Source organism: Pempheris klunzingeri, chromosome 7 (assembly GCF_042242105.1).
Source record: "Pempheris klunzingeri isolate RE-2024b chromosome 7, fPemKlu1.hap1, whole genome shotgun sequence".
Lineage (NCBI taxonomy): Eukaryota > Metazoa > Chordata > Actinopteri > Acropomatiformes > Pempheridae > Pempheris > Pempheris klunzingeri.
In genome coordinates this window covers 22,563,205-22,588,417 of record NC_092018.1, presented here as the reverse complement: position 1 = coordinate 22,588,417, position 25,213 = coordinate 22,563,205, and the positions used below count along the sequence as shown (strand labels likewise).

General features: G+C 40.3%; 1 protein-coding gene across 1 annotated transcript; it reads right to left on the bottom strand.

Annotated features, from left to right (window-relative positions):
* Nucleotides 1-4,153: 4,153 nt before the first annotated feature.
* Nucleotides 4,154-21,464, bottom strand: nr5a1a (nuclear receptor subfamily 5, group A, member 1a). The gene is made up of 7 exons (XM_070833415.1): nt 21,443-21,464; nt 19,863-19,981; nt 19,044-19,185; nt 17,644-18,299; nt 9,513-9,632; nt 6,681-6,828; nt 4,154-4,407 (listed from the first exon to the last, which is right to left on the bottom strand). The coding sequence occupies exons 1-7, from the start codon at nt 21,462-21,464 to the stop codon at nt 4,154-4,156; spliced, it is 1,461 nt and encodes a 486-aa protein (XP_070689516.1).
* Between the last annotated feature and the right edge of the window lie 3,749 nt (nt 21,465-25,213).

Here is a 25,213-nt window from a genome sequence, read left to right as displayed (position 1 = left end):
CACACATAGATACACAAGTATAAGCATGAAGTGAGCTCCACCTTCTCTCACACAGTCACTTTCTGTTCTCAGATCCGATCAACAGCTCTCTCTTCTCATTATTTCTTTTAGCAGCAAAATGACAAACAGGCAAACTGATGAATTTTGGATCATGGGATTCACCATTTAACTACTGTCAGCAAATCTCTCTCACACACACACACACACACACACACACACACACACACCTTAAATATATCTGTAAGAAAGTAACAATTTTATCTAAAAGACATCCTTTCTCTCCCATGTTGTAGTCAGCAAGTGATCTGGCTTCTTCAGGATGCTCGTCTTTTTTTTTTTTAGTACGTTATTTTGCATCAGAGCAAACCCTGAAAGGTCATTTCTCCCAAATCAGTTGTATTCACTAAGGCTTTGAGTACAATGAAGTGCAATCATTCAGTACAATGATCTCGTCTACCCATACGTGCGACTAATATTTATGCTAAACGTCATTCTCACTCTTCTGTCCTTGTGTTTCATATAAATAGCTCTACAATTCAACAGTAAGTCAAGCTTAATAGAAAGAACAGAGGCCTGTGACCCTAGTGTGGCAACATATTGTTGTACATTAGCTAAAAATGGACCATTGCAGGTCACCATATATGGAGTTGTAAAAACCAGCAGTATGTTGCTGTATAGATGCTCTGTTGCCTTCTGTTTTGCAGCCAATGACTCTAATCGCTCTTACCAGTGGTCTCTCTGACTGCTGGGTTCATAGAGAGCCCAGCCTGCTGGGAATCATGGTGCAGCTGTTAATGTATACCTTCAAATAAGAACAAAACGTATGTTCTACATTAGACATTTACGGAACATTTTCCCTCTTGAGAATTTTGTTCCACCTTGACATTTGATCACAATATGACAAACATTTTATTCTTCATGTCACAGTAGGGTTGATGTCTATTTTTTGAGACACTGAATGACGACTTTCCAGGAATGATGATGTTTCTAAAATTGATGTTTAACGTTTTAGAATATAACTGATTTTTTTTGCAGTGTTATGTTCAACTGTAAGTGAAATAGGATTAAACAACAGCAACGCTGTGACTGCTGTGCTGAATCTTGTACATACTGTGCACCACTGATGAATGTAATGCAATAATAGCCGACACACAAGTGTAGCTTCGCTTCACTGAATTTTATTGGCTTGATGCTATTACAATAAAGTATATTTAAAGAAAACAAAATGTTTTGGTCACTTTCACTTTTGGGAGAAAAACACTTTAGTTTAAGACGGGACGGACTGTCAACTCACAGGAAAATAAAAAGTGAACTAAGAGCAAGAAACAAATGCGATATCAAGAGATTCAGTTCCACAATAGCAGCGATTTGATCTCAACATAAAGCAGAAAACTTTTTCGGTTTTGAAATGTATCTTCATTTTGCAGTCGATATTCACTTCACAACATAAATATACTGTACAGAGTGATGACACACAACTGTCTCAACTGGAAAATCAAGGTGTGTGTGTGTGCGTGTGTGTGCGTGTGTGTGTGTGTGTGTGTGTGTGTGTGCATTTTCAGGCAGACATTAAGTTAAGGCAGGCGGAGTGATTGTCTACAATACCTTGAAATAGCGCAACACTGCCATGTCAATGGACAAAGAGGGAATGATTTTAAATATCCACAGTGAGAAAGTTGAGCTGCACAATATTACAAACACTGCTCCGACTGTGTCTTTGTTTTTCAGTCGGCCCTGGTGTCAGTGACAGTGATCATCGGTCACATTGTCATCACGTCCAGTTTGGGACAACGCACATCAGTGTTCATTTTCAACACAGTAAATGGCACAGATAAAATACTGACTCCACAGATGCACAGTGCAGTGTTTTCAGGTTTCTGACTCTGTGTGTGTGGCTGATGAGATTTGCAGCATTGCCCACTGGTTGCATACAATTCATTACTGTATAATATTCATTTCAGCGGACAGTTTTAGTGATCCATGATAGTCATACTCATCAATTACAAGAACAAAATTCTGGATTAAAAACACACGTATTTATTGGCATGGGGCATAAATTGGTCAAATGGAAAAAAAAAATAGGGTGTGTATATCTCTCTCTATCTCTAAGAGCAATACTGTCTCTCCTAGACTGCCTTCATAATTCTGAATCACAGCACCCATCTCTCATTTTTAAGGTGACTTAGAACGGTCTGGTGTTGTGCTTACTGATGGCTCATTCCACGGGTTTGTGGAAGAATGGAGTTATCAGAGTTGGCTAGCTACCTAGCTACATCCCTAAAAAAATTAGCATCAGAAAAATGTCCATAAAACTGGTGATTAGATGTGGCTGAGACTGAGGTTATTGTACATGTTGCTGTTGTGAGTCCACTTACTGAGAGTTAAACTGACACATTTCTTCATAAGTTTACTGCTCTTAGCGCCTTGGTGATCTGGAAGATGAGGCTGTGCATGTAGCCCATTACTAAACATGCATTTGTATCCAAATGCACACACACCTGACACACAGTTGTTAAAAAAAAAATCACAAAACACACTGGATGAGGGAGAAAATTTGCTTTCTTTCTATGCTTTTATGGTTATTGGCTTTCTTTTTATGAGGGGCCATCATTTTTCATATAATGATTTTTACACCAGCATCAGCACCACACTGAGATCAGTCAGTCCTCTGTCCACACACACTACAGTGTTGAAAAGTGAGACAAATGTGAGTTTGTATGTGACATCTTGGTTCCTTCAGGGTCAATTGTTTCTCGAGGCATTGATCCATGAATAGATTCAATTTACAAAGAAACTTGAAATCTAATGTTGCCAGATGCATCTTCGTGTCGCCTCTGTCTGGCTCCTCGGCAGAAAAATGAAGAGCAAACACTTACAAATGCTTCCTTTTGCTTTTCACGGGGGTTACTTAACGAAAGAAAAATGCTGTCTTTGTCATCTCTACTTTATCATTTGATCATTGATTTCCCTTCTCTTTTTGCCCCCTCGCTGCTAAGGCTTGCTTTGATTCTTTTCACCCACAAAGCATCACTTCTCTCTCCGTCTCATTCACTTTTTATCTCCTACTTTCTTTGTCCGTGTTCCTCTGACTTATCCCTCTGTCCTTCCGTCCCTCCCTTTGTTTTCCGTTTTCTTGCCAAGGGTTTGAGAAATTACTGAACAAGGATGTGTTTTCTTCATGTCTGACTTTGATATATCAATATATTAACATCTAAATAGATTAAAACAAAACTATATTGAACCCCATAGAGCTTTCATATTTCGATTCTTGTAAAGTTGGTGACGAAAAGAAGTGCGAGAGATGCGAGACAGTTTGACGAGACCACAGTGTTTTTTGTTATGCTGAAACCTGTCTTCATCTAAAAAAAAAATACTATTGATAATAATCAAGTAACAGTGTTGGTAATCTTGGAATCATAAAATTACATCTGACATTTGGATCAAAAATGACTCGTGTAATTTTGATTTCTGAAAAGTGGCTACAAAATTTGCCATAAAAAGTGCTCACATTAGCTCACCCAACAAGCATCCACCAGATAATTACCATGCAAATAGTCCCATCTCATGATGCAACAGTTTACCCAGCACTGGATCCCACAATAAAATTCCTATCAACATGGCATTGGAAGCTGTTTTGCATTAATACTCAAAAGATATTTAGGTGTGCATGTTTGAAATAGATGCTAGGTAACAGCTATTGATAGACATCTCAACTTCCTCTGAGTCTAAATGTTTGCCAGGCAGCTCTGTGGAATATACAAAATTTTGTTGGTGATATTGGATCCATGTGATATTTGGTCAAAGAGAAAAACAGTATAATATAACTCTACAGGTAGATCTAATTTTAGAATTTTGAAAACAGGGTATAAAATCCAGTTTACAAAGGTCATGTTAATGTAGCTCTGCAGGATATGAAAGCACTAACATTCAAAATCTTAAAACTACCTTGAATACAGATGGAGCTTTATAATTCCAAACTCTAAAGAACATTTTCTCCTCTCTAACAAACAAAAGCCTTCACAAAGATGACCCAATATGAACCTGTCTATTTTCATTTGATTTTTTTCATCTCACTCACACTCTCCCTCCCAGACGCACACAGTCTCACCTAGAGAAACAACACATGACAGTGGAGCATCCCGCCATCCGTCCCTCACACACACGCTCGCTTGGCGTGCAGCATCTCAATGAGCAGGTTGTTGCAGGGCACCTCTCCGCTCAGATGCATGTAGCACAGGTAGTCCTCAGCCTGTGTGCTGAGGGAGCGCAGCTCCGGCAGCCGCACCACCAGCTGGCTGAACTTCTCCTGGAACTGAGGGTAGGTGGACAGGGTGTACTCCAGCAGAGCCCCGTTCACCTGCTCCTGGACACCCTCCACGAATGCCTGGTCCTCCAGCAGTTTCACATCTGGACACAAACACGGAGGATGATCACGGATCATAATTCAGCGAGGGGAAATATGGGTCTGCTGACATGACAGTCAGGCTGTAGATGCATGTGTATTAGTGTATTAAGTCGACCTGCTCATGGGCCAGTCATTAAGACTCACACTTTAGAGCTTTAAACTCTTCACATTTGAATTGTGATGCCAGAATTTCGAACTTTACACCAAATATGTCAAGCTGAACTATGGAGAAAAGTGCCTAGAGTAATGCACAACCAGAGTATTTCTATTTGATGTAATGAAGCAGTCAACCTGGGGTTTGAATGTCACATAGTTACAGTGAAGAGCTGAAACAAGATGATGCAGATGCATTATACAGTCGGAAAGATGCTAAATGAGATGATTCCTCCAAACTTAAATCTAATTTGAAAGAGATAATGGGGGGAAAACTGGATTTTAAGAGGTTAAAAATACACATGGTATAAAGAAAATAAAGGAGCAGGACATTCTATCATTGTTCTATATTGTACTTTTCATCAATCTGGTTTAATGCATATTATGAATTTCCACAAAATATCAATGGAGTTAGGTAGATTTGAAAATAATAGCAAAGAAAAGATTGATCAAACTAGTTTTATCCTCTACTATTTAATCCAGTGTAAATGCATCTGTCATTGACACGACAGCCCGACAAAATGAACAATAAATTGGGAGCTTTTTATAGAATAGTATGATTTACAAAGAAACACAGAAACGTTAGGCCTTTTGATAATATATATTTGGTAATATTGTTGAAATATTTGCATATTCCAAAAAGTTGCATAATACTTAACACACAACACTTCCTAAATGTGAGCATGAAAGTTGATTCTAGACTTGGAAATGGTAGTTTTGACAAAATGATCTCATCTCGAGACTGATTTACTGTACTAGGTTTTGTTTTTTTTGTGTGTGGAGCTTTCAACAGCATCTCACAGGAATTATCAGGGAGTGGAGTTTTATACTTCATACTTCATCTTAATAAACGAGACATCTCCATGACAACTGAGCAAACTCCATGCAGTGGCGAGCGCTGTGAGATGCTGCTGAAAGGAGATAGGCTAGTAAGTGGGCCCTAAGTTAAGAGATTTTCAGACAATTTGCTCTAAATGCACATCTGTTTGTGTTTTGGAGGCTAATACAGATAATATATTTGAGCTCAAAGCTCGAAGCTCCTCAACGCCACTATTCAATACAAAATTTGACCGTTTTCATTCAGAAATACCTTCAATATGTTCTAGTATGTCTGTGTTTTAACGATATATGGCATAAGTGAGTATTCAGGCAACCTATTCATTTATGGTATAAACGCTAGCTACTAGATTTTATATAAGCGCTTTATCTACACTTAATGTATGAAATAAGGTGAGTGCATAGAGTGTGGGAGGCATTCAGCATCAGCTGAGCCCATCTAGGAGAATCCATTCACATAGTAATTAAATGTTTTGAATCAATGTTCTGTTCTCTTCATCTTTTCAAACTGCTTAAGGGCAATTAAATTACCCTGGACAAACCTGACTCTGAAGATGAGGGAGAGTGCGAGCAAAGAAGCCACGGGCAAAGACAGCAATATTCCCTGCCTATGACAAGTGCTCTCACCATTCAAAAGCTCTTTGTTCCCTGCTTTGCCAGCGCTAAACAGCAAACACTTCTGGGAATCTGGGCAAGCCACATCTATGCTCTCTCCATCTGCACAAGCCGCTACATGAATGTCGGCCCTGCCATCGAATGATAGACCCATCCATTACGCTTCTTTTGAATGCCATTAGTGGACAATGGAGGAGGATGTCTTTGTTAATATTGGCTTTTGTCAACCCTAGAAATTTAATTAAGTGAATTTATTGGAGGGAAAAGGGCAGTTTGGAAAACGCTTGTAATCTTACATATAAATAGGTACTGCAGATAATCTGCAATTGTGAAATTTTTTTTCATTAAAATGTCAGTGTCGCTATTCAAATTCCGCCAAAGGACAGCATCAGTATGGCCCTGCAGCCCCACAAAGTTGATTGATTTTTACATCAAAACCTGTTATTCCTCTGAAAACATACAATCTACAAGGCATATGAGCTCAGCCATTACATACATTTGGTTGCTGATGAATCACGCCTTTCTAAAAATATTATTGCTCAAAAGAGGACACTCTACGCTCTATATGAAATATCTATACTATTTTTATTGGCCTTTTTCCTAGTTCATCTTTGGCACACTATCTATACGTTTATTGCAGTGATGAAACACAAACCCGAGGCGGACTCACTGGGGTTGAACAGGAGGAGGAATTTCAGACAGGCGATTTCTCTGCGGTCCACCTGCAGCGCCCGAAGTCTCGCCGCCAATTCCTGACCTTTCTGGACCAGACTGGACAGAGTCGCCTCAGCTTGGGACAGGATAAATGACAGCTCAACCTGAAAATAAAGCTACTGGTTATTTTCAAAGCCTCTCATATTCATGAGACTCTCAAGAGGCACTTTAAAATTCAAACTTTTGCTACGTTTTCCAGTATACTTACTGCAGGGAAAATTAATGCTGTCACTCAGTATCAGCTGGAATGTAGAGGACGCAGTGTGTTAAAGTGTGTGTGTATGTGCGATGACTTAAGGCACGTATATGATGTGCTGCTAATAATTTTAAAGGGATATTTCTCTTTTTTTTTTCTGAATTAAAACTATTTCACTTTGAAACCCTCTCCTTTCGGCCCATCCTCAAACGGAAACCGACAACGGCGGCCATTTTTTCCGCAGGGTTAAAATGACTAATGTTTCTGTATGTGACCTCTAGTGGCCGTGATAATTATGACGGGAGCAAGAAAGGACATTAATTAACGTCCTCACCAAGAAAAAAGCAATGAAAAAATGTATTCTTTATATATTTTATTTCCTTGGGGCACTAATTACAAAAATCAATGTTTTTTTATGAACAGACCCCACATTTTTTGAAATATTGGCCTCTACCAAACGGTTGAGATGTCGTAAGTAAAACATGTTTTCAATAAGATACAGTGAGTCAAAATGTGCTCTACCATATGGTTGAGCAGAAGGTTAAAGGGTTAAGCGATGTGCATGGCACCACCATGTGACTGACTTACTGCAACATAACTGCTATTTCCTACAATATTGAGCCTTCAACAATGACCAATAAAGTTATTTTATTTTTTTTGTGTGCATTTCAGTTTCTAATCCGCAATAAACTTGGGTAATAATTTGATGATTTCCTGAAGTCATTCTGTCAGAAAGCCCTGAGGGAAAACTTCTTCTGTGCTGTGACTGAAAACAAACCACACAGATATTCAGAGCACAGCAGCGTAGTTAGTCAAGCGTGTCTATCTATATAGTTCTCCAGCAATTTGTCTGGGCCACAATAGTTTGGCTGTCAGTCCTGACTGGGCCAGAACGCTCCGCTGTGGAGCAAAAACTACGGTGGCCGGGAGGTGCAAAACAATTTTACAATACGAGAAACACTTTTACAAAGCTGGAGACAAATTTACATTTTAGAAAACATTTTTACAAATCAGAAAACAAAATTACATTGGGAATGTACCGCGTTAATCGGCTCATATGTTCTCCACAAAATGGGCAAAAGACCGCTTGACTGCCGTCCATCGTGGGTCGCCATGAACTCCTTATCACTTCCGGTTCTACTTGACAGTTGGTACATTCCCTTTCCGGTTGAAAAAGTTACTTGTAAATTTGTTTCGGCCGCTTGTAAAAGTGTTTCGTCACTTGTAAATTTGTCTCTGCGTTTGTAAAAGTGTTTCACGTCTTGTAAATTTGTTTTCTCAAATGTAAATTTGTCTCAGGACTTGTAAATGTGTTATGGCACTGTAATTTTGTTTTCTGATTTGTAAAAATGTTTTCTAAAATGTAAATTTGTCTCCAGCTTTGTAAAAGTGTTTCTCGTATTGTAAAATTGTTTTGCACCTCCCGGCCACCGTAAAAAACACACGCTCGCTCCCCCCCAAGTCTGATAGTGGGAGTGCAGCTGCTCTGCCTGCTCCATCGCTCAGGCACCTATGCCTGCGTAGACCTGTACTGTATTCCAAACACGCAGGAAGAAATACAATGGTAAATGAGGCAAATAGATTTTGTTTTTATTGATCAATTATTGCTTTTTTTTTTTTGTATTGTGTTCTTCACTCAATATTTCAGACGTGAAACACATTACATGATGGTTACTAATATTTTATAGCGTGTGAATAATTCATATAAGTGAGTTCGGATGTCAGCCATCTGCATGGACAGGTACGAACAGCAGTTTTAAAGTGGTGGATTTGTTAATGTTTCATGTGCTTGTCACACCAGCCAGTGACCACACAGTTAGCTTTAGGGGGGGCCAAAAGGGCGCTTTGCATGTAAGGAACACATAATGTTGTCCTATTTAAGATTACATTAAAACTCACATTATATTAATTGTTTTCATGAATTAACCTCATTCAAACCATTTAACCAGCTCTTGGAAGGTCGCTCCAGCTTGAGACTTGAGGTATGCTGATATGGTGGTTTATCATTGTAGCAGATGATAGGTCAGTCACTGTCTATCTACCTCTGGCATAATAGAATCTCCTTGTGAAAAACAAAAGTGTGGAGAACTTAACATTTGATTCTGTGCACTTATTTAATGCAAATCAGTTCTTCATTCTAAGTGTTTTAATGCATTCCAGAGCTCCTTCCGCTGAATAGGTGTGATTTGTCAGCAGGCCTTGAAAAGCTAACCTTAAAAGAATTTCAATTTCATCTGTTTCAGAGACTGATAAAACACTTAGTTGTAGAGCAAGCATTATACACGGTACATAGTCATACTTTTTGGCATGAAAATATCCACCAATTTGAAGATTTTTAGTGTTTTGGTGAAAAATATGGACTAGCAGTGGTTTTAGTCTAAAGACATCAGTCTTGTTATCGAAGGTTGATAACAAATGTACCGTGCATCGGCGAAAGAATTCATTCCAAAGCCTTTCATTCATTTGCTTTTAAAGCTGGTCCATTTGACGCAGATTTGGAAAAGAGCCCCTCGTTAACCGTGTTTTGAATAAGGTGCAGTGCAAGTGAATGACTGGGCACCGGGCTGATGGGAAGTTGTGTGAGGGAGTTACCTCCTGGCCGGTCACCAGCAGGATACTGTCTTCCTGTCCGTGTTGCACTTGTCTGAAAATGTGATCCAGGACCAGAAGTTCAGACCAGCAGTTGTGGAGCAGCTTCATTTGATCTCCCACCTCCAGGAAACACAGAGAGAGAAGCAGAAGGCAGACAAAGGAAGACATTACCTTAAAGCAAGTCAACAGTTGTATCTCTGTATACGCGCGTACACTGTCTCTTCCTGCTCTGTGCTCTTCTCCTCCTCAAAATCCTGATCAATATTCTTTGAAGCCTGCAAATAGTCCTGATCATTATTTTGTATGTTAATGTAAAAAAAAAAAATAAAAATCTTTTGTGTTGTTGTGTTGTGTTTGATATGAAACATTCCACATGGCTGAATTCCTTCCGTGGACGGACCCACTCAACCCACTGGTGCTGATGTAAAATGAATAAAATAAATTCTACCACTAAATCTACCGGCCCGTCATGTGATTATTATAGAGCCAAGTCTCATTGAAATATGTGACGACAAGGAGAGAAGAGAAATTAAACGGTGGTGCTTGATGGTATTTGTGTGTGTGTGATGATGTGTTGGGTGTTTGCGCTATTTCCGTGTCCCATGTTGTGTATCTTAAACCTGCTCACCTCTCCCTAATCCCCCCCCCACACACACACACACACACACACACCACCACCACCTCTCCCAGTCACATCTGCTGTGCTTTGCTCTGGGGGATGGGTGTGTGTTTTCAGATTGAGCCCCTCCTCACCGCAATATTGTCTGTAAACTGAAGGACACGGCAGTCAGTAATTCTGTAGCTGCAGCTGCTAATAGGCCCAGACACACATTCATCTGACACAGAGCTGACAGAATTACTGGCCATGTGAAAGAAACTATATATCAGACGCAGAGGAGAGGGTACAGCCTTTTTGGCCATGCACTCATCTGGACTAGTGCACTGGTGGGGGTCTGCATGTACAGTGATTAAAGAGGGGGTTAAGGAAGCAAGAGGTCTTGGCGACCTCATGCGCTTCCTCTCCAGGAGGAGTCCAGTTTTCAGCAGCAGCCAAAAGAATCACTCTGAAAAAGCCCCATCAAATGTGCTGAACGTGGGGAGAAGGGCTTTATTTTGTTTCGAATATGGATTCCCAATATTCCAATAAAGTTTGGAACTTGGACAGATTAATACAGCCGGCTAGATATCCGTCAAATGTCCTCTTTTACCCACGAGGGCCGCATTTCAGGATTGTCACAGTTGATAAAAAGTGAACATCCTAATCCTGGTTCAGAGATGAGATGTATGGCTGCTGACAGCAGGCCAGTTGTAGAGTAAGCACTGCCGGAGTAATGTTTGCCAAATAGTTTCCCGGAGTTGTTCGGATGACCTCACAAACATGATGGCAGCAGAGCAGAGATGAATGAAAGCAGAGATATAGAAAGAAAGAAAGAAAGAAGCAGTGAAAGAAAGCTTTAAAGAGTGTTGGTCCTGGATCATTTGAGACTGTTGGTTCATTTTCTGAGCTCTTTCCAATTGCTTGTCATGTTAACAGTTATGAGTTTAGACCTGAGTTGACCCTTAAAACCCCATAATCTATGAATTGAGTTATGTATTAATTCAATTTCATTTCAATTATTTGTCCCCAGGGGGCAATTTAAGGCACATGTTTAAGGCATGTAAAAACAAGGCACATTATTAAAAAGAAAAATAAAGGTAGGTAAAAATAAAGCTGCATAATAACAATAAAATAAAGTAAAATAATAAAATTAGTAAATAATTTAATTATTTTTGTAATTAATTATAATATATTTTTATTTTTGTATTATTATATAGCATTATATAGGATATTATACAGGCCTCTGTAAGTGAACCTTTGCTACCACACTGACCAATGAATTTTAGAAATTAGTATATATGTGTATCTTTAAACAATTTGGCAAATAGGGAAGCTCCTGTAATCTTTTTACTACAATTTTGGATTTTTGAGAAATCAAAACCTTTAAACCTTCAGTCAGTCAACAAAACACCTTTAGCCCAATTTTACATGAGTGTGAAGTTAAATACATTACAAACACAGCTGGTTGAACCAATGCTTATACATCTCCATTCTCTAGCAAGGCTCTGAGTGCTGCACAGCAGTCTTTGGGCTCAAGGGACCAGAGGCAACGTTCAGAATTTGGTCAGATAGAAACAGATATAGAAGAATGGTTGGAGATGATGATGATGATGATGAAAAATCGGCGTACAGCCACGGTGAAGTGCTTTAAATAGTCTACTATATAAACACACAGCAGACTCTGCAAGCCTAAGGACAAGCTCTAGCCACTACTCAACACACACAGGCAGACCCAAAAGATAACCTTAACCTTTGCTGTACCTCATCAAACCTCATCAGCCTGTTCAGGCTGAGCGACAGAATACAAAACAGGAGGTCACACGACAGTGTTGCATAATCAGAAGCTTGCCAACACTATTGAACAGTTTCTATTGAACAGCTCATCTTCATCAACTGCTAAGTAACACAATGTAAGAAGGACCCACAAAAAAAAGAAAGACTTAAAAATATCACTTGCTGCATTTTATCATTTCACATGGTTTAGATACAGAAAACAAATTGTGTTAACATTGTTTCATCAATTTGTGCATTCCAGCTGTTTCTCCAATTTCAAACAACGCATCTCTAGTATTGCTGCTCAGAGTAGATATCTAAACTCTTCGAAAGTAGGTGATTGGAAGGTCATTAAAGGGCACGTGTGAGAAACTGCAGCAACCAATGGCTTCCGTTCGGCTCACGGTTTGGTAACAATGTAGATGAGTGCAGCGCGGAGCTGCAGCGGAGAGCTCGCATTTCCCCGTTATCTTCTGCATGGAATGTAATTATCTAGCTCGGGGAAACAGCTCTGTCTGTGTGAGGCTTTACTTGGCAAAACATGGCAACTCTCACTCTCTATGTTGGCTGTCCACTGCATGAAAATGGTCTGACTGTCAACAGAAATCCATCACATGTGCATAACAGGGAAACATTCAGTTGTTTTCCTACAGTGCTCGCAGCACTAAGCCATGCCGAGGGAATGAAGGTGGTCTTGGTTTAATACAAAAAAAGAGAGACAGACTGTGTTCAGTGACACGTGACTGAAAAGAGGTTCCCTCTCTAACCTCGCCCGATGTGCTTTTGTGACCTTTACTTAAACTTGAAGCCTAGATTAGCAGTGAGAATGACATCAAGGAGACAGGTTTGGGCGAATGTATATCAAACATTAAACAGCAGTAGTGTTGTTGAAATGCAGGCATATTTTCTCAGTGTAGTTACCAGAAATAAAAGATGCCTCAAAAAAGAAGGCCAGTCTTATGGCCATGACACAATCAGACTTCAACAACCATGAGGTTTTGGTTTACCGTCATGAAACTGCAAACACGTCAAACAACATGATGACAGGACTGTAAGGGGGGCTGGAGCCAATCTCAGCTGACAGCCTCACAGTCAATCACTGGGTTTTAGAATCACCAATTAACCTAACTTGCATGTTTTAAGACTGTGGGAGGAAGTACCCTTCAGAAAACCCACGCAAGGACAACATGCAAATTTGAACCTGGAACCTGTGCTAACCACCGCCCATCAACAAATCAACCTATCATTTATATAGTGCCAATTAAAAACATTATTGCAATACCCTTATTACATTTTTGCAATACATTATTGCAATACACTGCATACATTGAATTACATTACAAATGGTACAAAACGCCGTGACAATGCACAGTGCAGTGGCACTACCCCAGGGGGCATCCATTGGTACTGACATATCAGCCTAGCTCGTTGGCAAGGGGGCTAAATAACTAACAAACTAAATTTTGGCGAGGGAAAAACCAGTATAGCCATTTTCAAAGGGGTCCCTTGACCTCTGACCTCCAGATACTCAGTTGAATACTGTTGAAAAAAAAAACATAGTGTTGGTAAGTACACCAGGTAGTTGTTGTGCTAGTGTATAGTGTCCGTCTATCTATAGGTGACAATAATGACCAATGTTTCTGTTCTATAAAATCATCTTTACACTCTTTATTTTGTCAAATTTGATGAAAAAAGATTTTTGTTTATTTTGTAATATATGGCACAATATCAATACTCGTATTAATTATTATGGTTTATTGATTTATATACCTTTAAGCTGAGGCTGTGCAGATTTTAGAGATATGAAGCATTTGAAGATACTCAGAGAAATGATGTGGCAAAAATGCCAATGGGGGCAAAGGGTTAATTAAAGGAGACCCAACGATTCAAGAACTCAAAATCAAGGATTCTGGAGGCCCCACATCAGAGTACTTCTCAAATGAAAAAAATCTTGAACTTTCAGGAACATAAAAATCTGTGTATTTTGGGGAGGATGTGTCATTAAGATAGATATTTGTATATAACAATTCCACGATGAGCCGCCCGTGCGCTTCTCTGCTGTATCAATGATGCAGAGGATCATTTCAGCCCAGCATTCCTCCAACACAGGCATTATGTAAAGATACCTTGTTGTTAGTCTGAGAAGATGCAACACATCTAATCAGCAGCACAATGAGCTCTTTGTTCCTGAGGGGAAGAAGGTACAAAAGTAGCAATGAGAAAGAGAAGTCCCCCCCTGGCTGTTCTCAGACACTAAGAATTCAACCAATCATTTTTTTTTTGTCATTTTCATACTTGGCTTTGGTACAGCATTTGCACTGAGACTGAGGTTGAGATTAAATGCTGTGAAATCATTTATTCGTTCACGACGGATTGTTTTTCTTACAGGAACACATGCCGCCAGGATGCACTGATGTTTAACGCAAATTTGTTGCATCACATTGCTCGGCTGTATCAACAGGCTCTTGTCAATGACCGTGTCGTTTTAAAATGATATTATCAATGATATTAAGTGGAATCAAACAAAACCAAAGAACATTTATTCCCGCACACCTGTAGAAGTAAGCACTGAGCATGCACAGAGTTTGCTTGCATTTGCCCGCAGCTGTGATGCCCAAAAAAATACAATTTCTACCTTTGATAATACACCTAACACAGCGTCAACTGTTTTAATGATTTCCCGCTAAAGAAGGAAAGCTTTGACCGGTGCTCTGTCGCACACCTGCATTCTATTGGGGGGCAGATATCTCAAATATAACCAGAGCAAACCACATGGGTAGATACCGCTAGAGCTGTGAGAGAAAATCTCAAGGGTTTTTCTTCTTTTCTCATTGCATTTCTCCTTTTTTTTGTACTTTGGTTGTGCTCACTCTTTAACTGGATAATTTGCCCAGACTGTTGCAGGAATGGCAGCAGCCACCATCTCTGTTAACATTATGATGCTTTGGTCATTCACGCTAATTCAGTGGAATGTATGAAGTAATTAAGACTGATACTCATGGAAGATGTGTGATTCTGTGTAGCTTTCAGCCATTTGGCGCAAAAAAGGGTCCATGCTGCAGTTTGTGCAAAGACACATCTGCTGAATCCAAACAGTTTGACATCATCCACACAGATATCCAGAGTAATAAAAGTCCAGCTAAAATCCAGATTATGAACATGAATATGTTTATTAACCTGCAGCAAGAAGCAGCAGACGACCGCAACAACGAATGTCAACAAGGGAATGAGTGTAAAGCAGGAAAGGAGCAGAGCTGCTCTGAATGTATCAGAGTAAATTAACTGTGTTTGATCAAACGACAGGAAAGAATCTCCCCAAATCTCACCAAGGCCAGAATCAACCTTTTTGTTGCTGGTTATACTATCTAATTAGTTGAATCAGTTTGACCATGGCTCATCAACAGATGTTTGTATGTCAGTACAGATGGATTAAATCATGGCTCACGGAGGAATGTAACATTTTCTTCGCTGTTCATCGGCTGATTTGTCAGAAAAGGATTAGAATCCTCCATTTTCAGTGGGGAACCTTCAGTGTATCGAGCGACATTGTCAGCAGCAGCACAGTTGACCACAACAACAACACCACTGATTTTTCCAACATGAGACTTCAGTTCCCAATACCACATGATGTATGTTCAATCAATATCCTGAGAGGTGTGTGTGTTTGTGTCTGTGTGTGTGGGTAGGTGTGTGTTTGTCTTGTGCAGTGTGTGTGTGTGTGTGTGTGTGTTACAGTAACTTGTGTATTTGTTGAACTGCCACATCATTACATTAAAGATAATGCTGAATCATCCGAACAGTAAGAGCACATTAAGCAACTGTTGCCGTGAACAGAAACAAGGAAGACACACAGTACACTGACTTTGGAGTATTTCCAGTGGTGGAATGTAATGAAGTACAGTGCCATAATAGTTAACTGCTTTCTACTTCTGCTCCTCTACATTCCAGAGGCAAATGTTGTAATCTACTACATTTATTTGACAGCACTAGTTAATAGTTACTCTGCAGATGCAGATTATTAATAAGAATACAATCAAGTAAAAATGATGAAGTATTATTCTGGATCAAGTTACATAGCATTGAAATTAGCTCCACCTTTACCAGCTGCAACATTAGTGATTAGAATCACTAATTGTAATCCACTAATTTAGTTTATGTTACTCTGAAATGGTCCTTAACTGTATAATAAGTACTTCTGTTACTACTTAAAGTACATTTGGATGCTGGGATTTGAATGGACTTGTTGTTCCACTGCTACACATTTCTGTTAAACATTGCTGAACACAATGAGTCCTTAAGTGTTAATAAAGATGGCCAGAACCAATAAAGTATATCAAGCACATTCAGCGGTTATGATGCAACATAACTTAATGACTTCTCATACAGTCATTTTACGAGGCTTAACTCCTATTTTGCTTCTCTTCATTAAGTAAATAAGGCTACTCTAGTGCTTACGCATGCTTTAGCTATGTTGTAGTTCAAATCATGCGTTCTCTGCATGATTATTGTCAAGTGGGCCAGATTTTTTTTTTTTTCCCCTTCCGGCCTCCTGTCCTTGCCATAATGTGTGAAGCCGGTGGAAAGACTTGAGTTGGGTCATTGACCACAGTGAACAACACTGACATTAATTAACACAAGCATGTTTAGTTTCTACAAGTTGAACAACGCTTTTGCCAACTTTTGCACTCCTTAAGTTGAATGTGAGTCCATTCTGCATAGATTGTGGATCATTTTTGGTTTACCAATTCATCAGCCTCATCAGCTTTCAATGCATTTGTGTATTTTTTCATTCTGAAAAGGCATTTAAGCCTGGGAACTGTGTTAATACAAACATAGAATGAGCCAGCTCATGTTAAAAACAACCTTTTTCACACGCAAAGCAAATTTTCTGTAACCGTGCTATTGTTATTTTTGTGCTATTAAGTTATAAGTTGTAAAAGAACATAGAAAATATGGGGAGGAGGACGAATAGGATGACATGCCCTTGATAAAACTTGTAATTATTAATGTGATTACATTTTTTGGGGAACCAGAACAGTCTGGGGTTTGGTCCTTTGAATGATTCATAAACTCAAACAGAGACTTGCACACATTACAAATTACACCTGTGATACAGACATAAGAACTAATCAGACCAAGGTCTCACCCAGTCTGACCAGACTGGCTCAGAGTGACACAGAATGTGGCGTTCAAGGACTCTATAACTTCGCCTCCTGAATCAGTTGGTTTATTGAAACGTGCGATTTCTATGATTGAAATCGGGACCATTCATATCACAAGGCTTGCAGGAGAAATAGTGATTAATAGAGAGTGAGAGGAAATAATGAATGTAATGAAATAATCTTAATACAATTTTCTAATCAACGTGGAGTTCCTGCAGGGACTCATCTCTCCATGCAACGTCTATCATTCATTTTTAGCATTTCCTCCTCTATCTGCTCTGTGAAATGCAGCTTAATTGACTAACACGATTTTTTTGATGGATGCCCGTGTTTATGTTGTGGGTCGGCAGCAATTTTGTTCTTATTTGACAAAAAATGATATTTTGTTGTAATGCCACAAAAAAAGTCACAATGATGTCACTTTTTATAGGATGTGATCCAAAAATGCATGGAGGTGTGTGTGTAGAGTCTGGATAAACCAGGGTTAGCAGAAGGGAGACAGTCCAGAGCTGTGTTTTAACTTTGTAATATAGAACGTGTGAAGGCCCACGTGTTGCTGTGTGGGGCATGAAGATAGAATAAGGGGCTTGGGACTCACCCTGAGCTCCTTGAAGAAGATGCAGCTCCGAGCCCACTCCACTATGGAGAAGAGAGTCTGGTCTGCCATGCGACACATGAGGCTGAAAGTGCTGGGCTTGTCCAGCCGGCCCCGGCCACTCTGCTCCTGCTGCAGGTGAGCGACGATCTTATTCTGCACCACCAGCTCGTCTGGATCGCAGCGCAGCAGCTCCAGCACCAGCGGCGGCAGGCTGAGCGGCTGCGGTGAGGCCGATGTGTACATGTCTGGGTACGGGTATCCTGTCAAAGACTCGGGGGAGCTGGTGTAGTCGGGACACTCAGCTTTAATCACCCTGCCAGGGAAGGCGGTGTACTGATACTGAGTGGTAAGGGGCACGTGAGACTGCATGGCCATACTCAGGGGTGGGGGTCCATAGAGGTTGGTCTCGTAGTCTGTTGGGGTGACAGAACTCGGGGTGGAGGGGAGCAAACTTTTGGAGATAGTGGGCAGACTGTGCAGGGTGCCAGTGAAGCTGTAGTCAGTCTGCAGAGGAGAGGCCGGTGGAGGAGCTGCGCTCTCCAGCTTGAAGCCGTTGGATCGTATTAAAGCCTTCTTCTGCTGCTTCAAGGCCCTGTCTCTCTTGTACATCGGGCCAAATTTGTTCCTCCCCCCACGCATGCGGTCTGCGCGCACCGCTGTCACACAAGAGACAAGAGGTGAAAAACAGATTTACAAATGAAACACTGACTCTCCTGAATTAAGATCCCCTTTGATGAGCACGGCACTGCAGCAGCAGAGAGTGAAATCCTAACTCACACTCCCCCCCTGTATCCCCAACTGTTCCCACAGGGTAAATAACAGACATGTTGGACATTTTTGCTTCCCTTTTTAGGACTGAGAAGAATCCCCAGAGTCTGTGCAGCTCCACTCCTTCTTGTAGCCTAAATAGAGCTTTGATTTAAAACAGGGGAGTCTCCGGGTTTTTATCAGCAAGTCAAGAATGTGTCCTTTTTCTGCCACGGAAGCAGGTGCTTTCCTGCATTGCTGTCTGGGAATTAATCCCATCTCATGTGTATAAGAAACAAACACGAGGAGAGCCCCCAGCCCACAAATCCAAAAATATTTACAAGGATTTTGCTGAAGTAATCATCTGGTAGAATTAAAGAGTCTGATGAATAAAATGTTTTTTCGGTGGGAAAATTATTTTAGAAATGAATACACACACAATTCATTCCTACAGTTAAATTACTGGAAATTCTTGGAATTAAAATGCAATCAAATACACAAAAGCAAATGTGTCACAAAGTGTGGTCGTATTTTTTTTTTTTTTTTCACACTTTCTCCCAAATGTTAGTATCAGTATTATTAGTGAGTGTATTACATTTGAATGGCATCACAGTGAGGCTGAACCGCATCGGCCTGGCTGGAGTGAACTGTACCTTCTAGTCGCATCCCGACGCTGAGGCACTTCTGAAAGCGACAGAAGGGACATCTCTTCCTCTGGGTTTTGTCTATTTTACACTCCTGGTTCTCCGCACACGTGTACCTCTTGTTGTTCTGCACCGTCCTCTTGAAGAAGCCCTGAGGGATGGTGGTGGTGGGAGGGAGGGAGGGAGGGGGAGAGAGAGAGAAGGAGCTGTTCAACATTTCTGGATGCATATTGACACGAATAAGGAAGCATCACGGCCGAGGAGTCTTTGTATCACATGGTGAATTGTGGCTAATGGCATGTTGGGCCTAAAACCAAGAGCGTGGCTGCGCTACCGTGGGTTATTCAAATGTTCTTTTTTCTTTTCGTAGATGAATTAAAGGACTTAGATTAGATTAGATATCGTTTATTGATCCCTCAGTGGGGAAAGTTTGCTGTTACAGCAGCTCAAAGGGGACAGAACAAAAGCGCACAGTTAAAAGAAATAGAAAATTAAATAGCCATAATATAATATCTACAGAGGAAAAACCTATATAGACAAAAAAAAACAACAACAGCAGGGTGAGGTGGAATGGGATGTGAATTAATAATAACTAATAAAGTGCACAGGTGGTGGTCGTGGTTGTGGTTGGTGCAGCAGACCATAATGCAGCATTATACAGTCTGACTGCAGACATTTAATGAGATAAGCTCCAAGTGCCAAATCACAGGAAGCATTATTACACTGGTCATAATGAAAACAAGCGTTTTGGATGCAGTCGCGGCTCATTTGGGGTCAGAGAAAGTGCCGCGGCTGTCGGCGCTGTAATCGGCGTCACAGGTTCGATACCTTGCAGCTCTCGCAGGTGAGCAGGCCGTAGTGGTACCCGGACACTTTGTCTCCACACACGGGACACAGCTCCTCCAGGTCATCGTCATACGTGTATTCCATGACCTTTAAAGTCACACCTGGTACGCGCGCACGCACGCACACACACACACACACACCAGAGGCAAAAAAAGGAACGCTAAGTGTACAATAATGCAAATACCCCACACACACATTTCTGTCGGTCATTTGTAAAAAATAATAATAATAATAATAATTTCAAATTAAAAAAACACATCACAATAATACCGTCCCGTCTGTTAACTTTGGACTTCATTTACATTTATAAGTAATGTGGCCTCGTTGCAATACAGTTCACTCAGGTGGAATAGTTTCATTTAAAGCAGGTTTGGTCTGAGAAGGCAAGAAGACAAGAAAATGTCGAATTAAAAAAAAAAAAGAATAAATTGTTACTAAAAGTTTTCAGACCCGTCGTGGAAAAAAAAAAGATGCCGTTTATTTATCCGTGGATTTAATTGATCGAAATGCTAGTTATTATATTTATAAAGCCTAATACATAGCCGCGCCATAAATACTGTGTGTGCTTTGTATTGTGAGGCCAACTTAAAAAAATAAAATAAAAAAAATACCCTGTTTGTATTCGTTGCCCGAAACATCAGCCTGTCCTAAATCTACCGAACATGATGTGGTCTCCTGCTGAGGCCTGCAGTGTGAACGGGAGCACAAGTTGTAAAGACACCGTGAAAACATGCAGACACTTGTATGATATTACACACGGGCCTAGAAATAGATTCTTACAAATACAGAAATAACCAGCGCGTGCAAATTACGGATTTGTTCCATTCTATTAATTATTGTAAAATACGCCTCACTTCGATTCTTTCAATCCGCCGAATTAGCAAACACAGTCTCCATCACCTGTGGGGGGTGGGGGGGGCACTGTTACACACGGGCTCTGAGATTTGCGGCCGACGTCGCGCCATATTAAAAAAAAAAAAAGACAGAACTGAATTGAAATATAAATATATCTATATAGATATATATATATATCTATATACATATATAGAGAGAGATATTCTCCATTAAAATTTACATTATTAGAGTTCCAGGAGATTATAACGGAAAACGTGTTGATACCCTAAAATATTCTTTATTTTGGATATATATATATATATATATATATATATATATATAGCCTACCCATATGCTATCACTACCATTTCACAATCTGTGCTATAATATATAATGGTTTTGATAGTGGTATAATGATTTTTTTTTGTAGAATTGACCAAGTTTTTTAAAAAAAATAAAATAATGTGTGTGCCGCTGCCAAGTGTCTAAATTGGGATTTTAGCGCAGTTCAACAATCTGTGTAAAACTGTGTGTGGCCATACAAACTGCTGTAACTGTAACAGAACAGACAACTACTGATCTTAACAATTAACCAACAGCTGGGGAATAAATGTTTCAACATTTAGGCCCTGCGTCCAATTAGGTTTTTAAACGACTAACCGACTAAACACAGTCCAGTCTATCATCTATCACGGACGTGCCAGCTGTGGAGCAGCACACCGACTTACCGTGAGCCTTGTCTCCCAACATCTTTAACAGCAGACAGCGGCCAGTCAGGGGGGGAGGATTGTCTGATAATTCAAACCTGAATGCAGGTGGAGCTGCAGCCTGGCATGGGCTGCAAAGAAAGAAGAAAATACAAAAAAAAAAAAAGACAAAATCCGGATCACGCTGGCTTTCAGAGTGCGCGTGTGGTGATGACCACTGAAGATCTCAGAGTGAGGCTCCTTCAGTCCGCTCGCCCTTTACTGAGACTCCCTTATCGCAAAAGTTAGCCTGCGGCGGTGCCATTGGTGGACGCGGAGTCATGTGACCAGAGCTCTCTGCCTCCTCCGTGGAAATGCCTGGACAGGAGAGCGGAGCGGTGCTGATGGAGGTGAACTCTCAGGAAGCCACGGCAGCCGCCCGAACGAGAACAAGTGGTTATAGACTATTTCAAAAAAAAAAAAAAAAAAAAAGAAACATCTACGCACTAAGTGACAAAACTAACAAATTATTTTTAATTCGACATGATCTACTGCTGAATATACCCGACCAGATACAAAGTGTTCTGAAACTGCCAATTCAACCGGATAGAAATGCAGCTACTCTATTATTATTATCTCTATATTATTATTATTATTATTTTATATATATTATTACTATTGTTGTCCATATATCATTATTATCATCATCATTATTTATTATTACTGCCATCAATAGTATTATTATTATTATTACCATTATTATTATTATTATTATTATTATTATTATTATTATTACTATAAATAGAGGGGGGGGGGGTTCCACCAATCAGAAGATCGTGGTTCGATCCCCGGCTCCTCCAATCCGTCTGTTGAAGTGTCCTTGGGCAAGAAACTGAGTCTGAGAATGTGTGTGAATGAACAGTCTCCTCCACAATAATGTTCCATTTGTATGAATGGTGTAAGAATTGAGCGTTAAAGTGGTTAAAAAGAACACAAGTACTGTCCATTTACCATTATTAATATATTTATTCCTATTAGCCTTAACTGGGATAGATGTAGCCTTTATGCTAATTAGGTGATGTCATCTATATTTTTGGTATTATACTAATACTGTACATAATCAGATATGTTGGCTGCCTGTTCCATTCTGTAGCTTTCTATACTTATCTGCATTGCTTCACTTGCACGTACATTGGCATTAATATTAATTGACTGTGACAGGGCATTTTGCTTGGTAAGCTCTATGGAAAGCCAAACTGTCTATTGTTAGCTGAGACAGGAAGCAGTGGGTGGCTACTGAGGATCCGTCAAGCTGCCGAGGGTCAACGTGTGGAAGCACGAACAAAGCTCTGGGTCCTGTGCAGTTTTAAAGACAGGAAACACAAAACATTCACCTCACACACTGTCTTTGATTACTGTCACTCCCTGGGCTGTCGTGTGGCTGCAGCCTCTGTAGTAAAAGTGAGGGTTTCTCTTTATATCTGCAGGCTCCTCTTCCTCATGATCTTGAGATGATCACTCTTGGTAAAACATTTCCAGACCCCTGATTGGCCTTGAGGAGGTGGGGTCTTAGAACTGTCCATTCAGCTTTCCTGTGATTCATTTGACCAGAATTGTCCCAGTGAGACAATGACAATTTAAATAATTAAATGACAATTTAAGTCAAAACACAAAACCTTTTTTAATAGTAATAATAAAAAAAAAAAAAGCTTTTCACAACTTTGAAATGCCATAATCACGTCCAATACCTATGGCCCCTTCATTTCTGTAAATAACACCTGAATTAGGCCTCACCTAGCTGAGAGGATTAGCCTCTTAATTACATCTGCAGCACACATTCTTATTGTCAGAGCAGATTGAGGAGCATGTACAGCAAGTTCTCTTACCGACAGATTGTTCAGCAGAACGTGAGAGGGTTTGGATGATCTAAATTAGCATCACAATGAAAACACAGCAGTACCACCTTTACTCAAGTTTAGGCAACTGAACTGCTCGGCTAATGTTAGGAATAGAGTGATCATGGCTAAAAGCTGTACTGCAACAGAGAAATAGATCCAGTTGTCTTTGATCTATTAAAGATCAAAATCAGTTCTCTCAACCCTGTACTCCACTCCATTTCAACTTAATGTTATGATGAAAAATCGAAGAGGTTTACTAGAGCCTTTATTTTTCTCATCTCGTGTCTACCTGGCTATCCATTAAATGGCATAAAGTTCCCTGAATACACAATAAAAGAATAAAAGAATCCTCTCCACAGGCTCCTGGATGACAGCAGCCAGGGAGCTTAAGTGTTAAAAAATCCCTCCTATGGGGACAGTTGCACTAAAGGATGTTCAATTGCAAAGTCTCACATCATTTGACTATAACGTCGCAGGTGACTACTGTAAAAGTGGGGGATTCACATGTACTGTGTGATACATGCCATGATGTAGACAGAAAAGGCAAAGAGGCAATAAAATACGGAGCTGAATGACATTTAGGCAAGAATGCATAGTTTTTGATGAGCAGCGGCAACAGCGCCCTCTGCTGCCAGAAATGGTAACTACAGGACAGCAGCACATTTAATTCTGCTGATATCTGGAAGAAGAAGAAGAAGAAGAAGGGTATCTAACTGGAGAAAAAACATTAGGAAGGGGAACAGACAATGACGCAAAGGACAACTGAAAACATCTGCATCCGCAGCAGTTAGACTCTAGTTGGTTTCATTGTCGGGCCTTTGAGGCCCTAAGCAGCATTATAGTTTAGTGGTCACAGTCATAGCTAAGTGGCATGTGGCATTACCACCAATAATCCTGGTTGTTACAGGAAGGTAATACTCGCCCTGAGAGAGTCTACATTTAATCTTGCCATATTTATTGATATGAATAATGAGTGTAAACTAACAAACCTGTCAGCCATTAGTCATCGCTATACTTTCCCCATAATAACTATTTTATTGCATAGTAATAGTAGTAAATGATTCAGGGACTACAGTATGGAACAGCTTCATGGAGAGATTAGCAAACTAAGTGAACACATGACCAACAAAGTTGCTTCACCCCTGAAATAACTTGCACAGCACATCTCCACCAGCAGACTGTTTGCTCAGCAGAAGGTGCATAAAGGGAGATATCTATCAGTCTGTTTCACCTCTGACCTGCAAGAGTCATTGCAAGGTCCTGGATCAGCCTATATCTGCTCATTCAACTATTACGGAGCGCAAGCCAGGCTGACTGGAGCGAGAGGCCCCTGCTGAGCAGGGCCCTCTGTCACTGGGGCCAAGAAATATGGCCTATCTGCTGTTTGTCTCTGGCACGATTTTGTTTTGCAAGTGTGCTGTGGCTACAGGTCAGCGGAGCCCCAGCATCAGACAAGCTCTGTCTCTGTCTCCCAGATATATTTGTATAATAAATAAAGGGGACGGGCTAAGGCCTGGCTCATGTTTTGACTTCATCATTTATATTTTGTTCATTTTGTGCCCCCCACACCGACAACCCTTTTCTGCTGGAGTGGCAGGATCTTTGTGGATAAAAGAAGATAGCGCTGCAATCACTCTGGGTGAAAGCTACAGGAGGGTGAGTTTCTCTGCTGTGCAGAATTTGAAGATAATTTGTAAGATTTCAGATTCTGAGCTTGTGGATTCCTTGTTGAACAACTGCCAACAGTCTCTTTCCTGTGAGCAACATAGTATTGATACATGAGTCAATTTTCTGATAAAATAATTAACTGAACCATTGAGAAGCAGCCTGCTGAGCACTGCACTTAGCTAGAGGCACAGTTTCCACATCAATTAGTGAAAGTAGTTGAAAATAAGGAAGAAATCTTCTGATTGGT